At 45.2% G+C, this 6000-nt stretch overlaps 1 protein-coding gene across 2 annotated transcripts in view; it reads left to right on the top strand.

The window, feature by feature from the left end:
* prkcab (protein kinase C, alpha, b) overlaps nucleotides 1-6000 on the top strand; it is a 51298-nt gene that overhangs the window by 44598 nt on the left and 700 nt on the right. The window contains exons 8-17 of one of the 2 annotated variants that reach the window (XM_076164581.1): nucleotides 267-360; nucleotides 1186-1215; nucleotides 2859-2999; nucleotides 3109-3282; nucleotides 3375-3466; nucleotides 3570-3632; nucleotides 4115-4253; nucleotides 4704-4784; nucleotides 5214-5321; nucleotides 5838-5978. In XM_076164581.1, coding sequence (XP_076020696.1) covers nucleotides 267-360; nucleotides 1186-1215; nucleotides 2859-2999; nucleotides 3109-3282; nucleotides 3375-3466; nucleotides 3570-3632; nucleotides 4115-4253; nucleotides 4704-4784; nucleotides 5214-5321; nucleotides 5838-5978 — 1063 coding nt within the window. The remainder of the gene's footprint in view (nucleotides 1-266; nucleotides 361-1185; nucleotides 1216-2858; nucleotides 3000-3108; nucleotides 3283-3374; nucleotides 3467-3569; nucleotides 3633-4114; nucleotides 4254-4703; nucleotides 4785-5213; nucleotides 5322-5837; nucleotides 5979-6000) is intronic. The other variant, XM_076164579.1, reaches the window with a different exon arrangement.

Here is a 6000-nt window from a genome sequence, read left to right as displayed (position 1 = left end):
GACTCAGCTTCACTCCAGACATAATAATGATCAGTCATAAGAAGCCTAAACACTGAGGCGTTCACTAACCTCAGTTACTGTAAAAGGAATGTTTTAAAAGTGTCTCGGCCGAGCAGGAAGCACAACAACTTATGGCACAAGGGGAAACTCAAATCTGTGGCGTTTGCTTCATTTAAGACTAATGTGGGTTCATTTAGGTGACAGCTCCTCTCTCCTTCTCTCTCTCTCTCTCTCTCTCTCTCTTTCTCTCTCTCTTTGTCTCTCAGGTACAAGTTGCTGAACCAGGAGGAGGGCGAGTACTACAACGTGCCCATCCCTGAAATGGACGACGTCAACCTGGAGCTCCGGCAGAAGTTCGAGGTGAGGACGCGGTGACACTCTGATATAAAGGATTCGGTAAAAGCACAAGCGGGTGCTCTGTTTCACAAACACACGTACACACACGTACACAAACACACGCTTCCCTTCTCCAGTCACCATGGTAACCTTATTCTGTTCTTGCTTGTGCTTTTCACCCGGTGTACCAGAGAGGAGATCCCTCTCTCCTGCTGCCGTCATAGTGAAAGCTTTTGATTTGAAGCTAAAGTGTGGACGTCCTTTCAGCCTTTCAGCCTGCAGGTTAGCCTCACATAGTGCTCACTCTCATCTGGAGACAGACTGTGGACATGAATCCTCCGCACTGTAGGATGTGGCAGTAACGTAAGGATATCAGGAACATTAGAAGCATCTATTGTGTGTGTTTGTAACTGTGTAAAAGGCGTATGTCGCCTCACAGGATCCGCCAGCCGCTGTCACGTTAAATCCCACAATGTCTTTTGCTTTCTTGTTGTTTCTCGCTGGAAAAGTGAAGAGACTGAGGCGAGGAACTGAACTAACTCCTCCCCGCTACATCTCAGGACGCCCAGATGATTATGTTTTTAATTTCCATTTTGTCTCGATACAGCGCTGACCTTCGCTTTTCCTCTGAGGATAGCAGCTTCACACGTTGGTGCGAGTTGCCTTGGAAACCAGGGCAAGATGCGCCCTGATGTGACAAAAGAGATTTTTTTTTTTTTTTCCTTTTCAAGTTGTGCCTTTAAATCGTCCATTTTGGATGGTGGGGTTTGGGTTTCTAGATAGATAGAGTTCCCGTCACACACGCTGACCTTTGACTGCACTAATGAGTGAGTTCTCTTCTTTTTCTAGGCCTGCCAGTTTAATATCCACTATCTGAAGGTAGCTTCTCTGCCTGCTCTCTCTCTCTGTATTGATCTCACTCCCCTTCCCACTGCATCACTCTTACCTATTAGGATTGTTTGTGGACTCTTCTGGGCTTCCACAAACTAATCTGATTTACTAACAAAGGCTCTCAATAACATGTAACCCCAAACAGACTCACCTGCTCACTCACACACACTCCAATACATACGCACTCCTCTCACACACTCATGCACCAACTCTTTCTTTCACCCACTCACTCTTTCATCTGCTGCTTCAAACACACTGACTAACAGGGCGGCATACAGCTTCAACATAAATGAATAACCCATGACCATGTTTTCCTTTTGCTTTTCCATTACATTGCAAAGAAGTACACACACACACACACACACACACACACACACACACACACACACACACACACACAGCATTATTGTTAGTAAATTTGTGGACCACTTTGGCCTCTGGTGAGGTCATCATCTTCACCACCAAGCCTCAGCCAATAGAGCTTCCCCCCTGGCTCTCCATTGGCTGCCTGTGTGTTCTGCAGCCTGCCCTCTACCAGCCTACCATCCATATGTGAACTATAGAAGGCTGTTAGGTCTGTGAGCACGTATAGGCACTCACTGTGAGCACTGTGTATGTATGAATACACCTGTGCATGCCAAGTCTGTCCACACGGTGGCAGCCTTACTCTTGTTTTAAACGTGTGTGCGTGTGTGTGTGTGTGTGTGTGTGTGTGAATATTCTGTCTTCAGCTGTGTTTTGATATGAAACTGTGTCATTTCTATACAATATTGGTTTGCATTTCCATATAATGCAAACCAATACAACTCCCTTTTGTTGTAGATGTGACTTCTGTGAAGATTATGATCTATGACATCTCCATCACCACGGTGATGAAGGCCTGTTGCATTGGATTGCATTAGAATGTTCATGTTTATAACCTGGTAGCTGCTGTTTGGTCAGATGGGCCAATTCATTCAGTTTTCTTTTCATTATTAACATATGACAACATGGAAATGACTAATAGTGCATTTAAAATAATTTTGGGTGCATTTCCTATAAATGCTGGCTGATCAGTTTGAGCTCATCACCACCTTGTTAATTCACTGTTTCTATTCTCTTTGAACCAAAGAAGTAATGAAGCGGTTGTTTGATATTTAGGCACGTGTTGATGATATGTTTTCCCCAAAAAATGATTCTAAACATACATGTCTTGACAGTAAGAATGTGTCGGGGCTGTATTGGGTGACTGTAATCCAAGGGTAGAGGGATGGTTGGCCTGGCAACAGCTGTCTTTCCTGCATTATCTGACCGAAAGACACAACCGCTGCTGTCGTTTTTGTGTAAAGATGCTTGGCAGGCAGGAAGTCCTGAATCACTGGCATGCCCCACTTCACTAATTTCCCATAATGCACTAGTGATTTTGTTTTGTTTCTGTGGCAGCCTAAATGCTGACGGACTGCAGATTATTAATAGGATATTACTATTTAAACTGAGCTATGATGAAATATTCTCTGCACCAAAACTTCCCTATTAAATCATGTAGCCTTTTCACACACACACATAAACATGAATACATTTACTTTAGTAGGATTGAGTGTGTTGTGTGGTGCTGTCACTCATACAGTTTGTTTATGTGTCGCACCCTGCAGAAAGCCAAGCTGGGCCACGGCAAGAAGGTGATCACACCGTCGGACCACCGGCGGTTCAGCTTCCCTTCAGGTAACATGGACCGGGTTCGACTCAATGACTTCCACTTCCTGGCCCTCCTGGGGAAAGGCAGCTTCGGCAAGGTGAGAGGCCAGGCCAGGGAGCAAACAGATCAGACGTGCCAGATCAGTGTTTGGAATGAGTTTTGAGTCAGTTTTGACCTCTGGCCTGTGGTGTCCTCCTCCTCCCTAGGTCATGTTGGCAGAGATGAAGTCCACAGAGGAGCTGTACGCCATCAAGATCCTGAAGAAAGACGTGGTGATTCAGGACGACGACGTGGAATGTACCATGGTGGAGAAAAGAGTGTTAGCCCAGAGAGAAAAGCCGGCCTTCCTCACGCAGCTCCACTCCTGCTTCCAGACAGTGGTGAGCGCAGACTTGGACACCGAGGAATTCCGGGAAGAAGAATCTAACAATATCGAGTGACACATGATGATATGCCATCTGTTTTTTCCAAGGATCGGCTGTACTTTGTGATGGAGTACATCAACGGAGGAGACCTGATGTATCATATCCAGCGTATGGGAAAGTTCAAGGAGCCTCAGGCAGTGTACGTTCACATGTCCTAACCAAAATTAAACATTGTATGACTTCAGGAGGAGTTTGATGGACGGTGTGGGTAAAATGAATAATCTGATTTTCCACCTTTGAAGGTTTTACGCCGCAGAGATTGCTGTGGGTTTGTTTTTCCTGCACCGGAAAGGAATCGTCTACAGGTGAGAGACACAAATGTTTGTACCAGAAGCTTGCAATTCATTCCACGACATCATTCCTTTGCTTTTACAGGATAAACAGCATATAGCTCATTTAATCTTTGCTGGATAGATGCGCACAGTACATAGATTCAAGGAGAAGCTGAGGAAACGCAGACGTGAGAGACCGCAAAGAAGTAAACGGAGAGAGAGTGAGCGATCGGGAGTTCAGTCAACCTGCTGGTCTGTATGTTTTCACGGCGTAGAGCCTGGATCTTACAGACAGATAGAGACAATAGAGAGAACACAGGTCAGGCCCCTGTGTTCCTCTGCAACCGCCCAGTTTACATCTCGTGCTCATCCGCCATCCAACCTCCCTCCTGCTGAACTCGTGAGAGAATGATAATTGGAAGTTGAAGACGTGACAGATAACCGGTGTGAATGTGTTTTAGTCACAAATATAAAGGCCAAACACATTTAAGATCAGTGAACGCTTTGTGCCACAGAGATCTGAAGCTGGACAACGTGATGCTGGACTCTGAAGGCCACATCAAGATCGCCGACTTTGGCATGTGTAAGGAGAACATGTACGAGGGAATGACGACGCGCACCTTCTGTGGCACCCCGGACTACATCGCCCCAGAGGTGGGTGGGGGAGGGGCATGTTCGTTGTATTGATTATGTTTCACCCTGTAGGTTTTGATCAATTTTCAGCGACATCATAGATTTCAGGTTTTGGATTTGAATTTTTTTGACCTGCTGGTTCTGAACAGCCAGTCTGTGTGTGTGTGTGTGTGTGTGTGTGTGTGTGTGTGTGTGTTAGAAAATCTTATATCATTTCTTTTTCCTGCTTCAGCACAGAAAGTCTCATGTAATTTTCTTTCATTATTCTTTATTATATTATTCTTTTCGTCAAGTTGTATTTCAGCGACGAGTATCCAAATCAAAATGCCGGTATGAATATGAACGAGCTGCTATTGAACATTTCTGAGTCATACTTAGTGCTTGAACAACGCTTTGAGAATTGAAATAAATAGAAAAATCACATTTGTATTCGGTTCATGTATCATTGTTTCTATGTTTTGTCTCATTCAGATCATTGCATACCAGCCTTATGGGAAATCAGTGGACTGGTGGGCTTATGGAGTTCTTCTGTATGAGATGCTGGCAGGACAGGTAAGGGGAGGGCTTTCACTTCCATTATACACTCTATACTTTATACAGTATGTGTGCTAGGCTGGGCTCAACAAATATAATAACCTGTGTGTATATTTAGACCGACCAGATGTCTATTGTTGTGTTTCCCGTGTCAGAATAACTCAAAAAGGTATGCGGCCATTTTGTTGAATCCAGTGGAAGAGTGAAAGAAACGAGCCCATTACATTTAGCTGATCTGGATCCTGGATATTGTCAAAATATACATATTATTTTAATATATCATCACATTTATAAGCAGCACTGTGTGATTTCTGGAGCCCTCTAGTGTGTGTTATTGTTTATTGCATCGATATCAGACTGCATTCTGCAAATACGGACACGCAAATTTACATCCAAGTGCGTGTGCCTGTGTGTGTGTGTGCGTGTGTGTGTGTGTGCCATCTTCAGCCGCCGTTCGATGGAGAGGATGAGGACGAGCTCTTCCAGTCCATCATGGAGCACAACGTGTCCTACCCCAAGTCCCTGTCTAAAGAAGCTGTGTCCATCTGCAAGGGAGTAAGTGTCAAATCACACATCCAGTAAAGTAAAGGGTTCCGTTTGTGTCTTCACACACCTGGGTACTGTGACATCATCGGCCTGAAGCGCCGTCGCAGCTGTCCGTCTTCATCAAACCAAGCAGGAAATGAGTTTGCAGATTCAATAAACAATCCACAAAAGATTCCATTTAGATTCAGGCACTGGCTGATCAAATCTCTTCATAATCGCATATTAGGATGTTTTGCTCTGTAGCTGCTGCCACGACGACAACATATCTCTCATCAACTGTGCTGTGAGAGACGGCGATGAGGAAGATGAGCTCAAGGCCTGCTGTTGTTTGCTCTGCATCTTATTGGCAAAATGATTCCATCGACACATTTTAAAGCGGCTGCAGTCACTTTGGAAAAGCCAGACAAATTTCCTGTTCAATCTTTTTAAAAAACCATATCGATATGGGACTGGCTTTGCTTCCCTTCATCATTGTGACGGTTTCCCTCTCCCTTCTCTCGCCCCTCTGCCTCGCTCTCTCACCAGCTGATGACCAAGCACCCGTCAAAGCGCCTGGGCTGCGGCCCGGAGGGAGAGAGGGACATCAGGGAACAGGCCTTCTTTAGACGCATCGACTGGGATCGTCTGGCCAACAGGGAGATTCAACCGCCGTTCAAGCCCAAAGTGGTGAGTGGAGCTGGGGGAAGTG

This window comes from Genypterus blacodes, unplaced genomic scaffold, assembly GCF_046128005.1.
Source record: "Genypterus blacodes isolate CSIRO-AG114 ecotype Tasmania unplaced genomic scaffold, CSIRO-AGI_Gbla_v1 ptg000137l_1, whole genome shotgun sequence".
Lineage (NCBI taxonomy): Eukaryota > Metazoa > Chordata > Actinopteri > Ophidiiformes > Ophidiidae > Genypterus > Genypterus blacodes.
The sequence above is the reverse complement of the archived record's forward strand: the minus strand, read 5'-3'. Positions and strand labels throughout refer to the sequence as shown.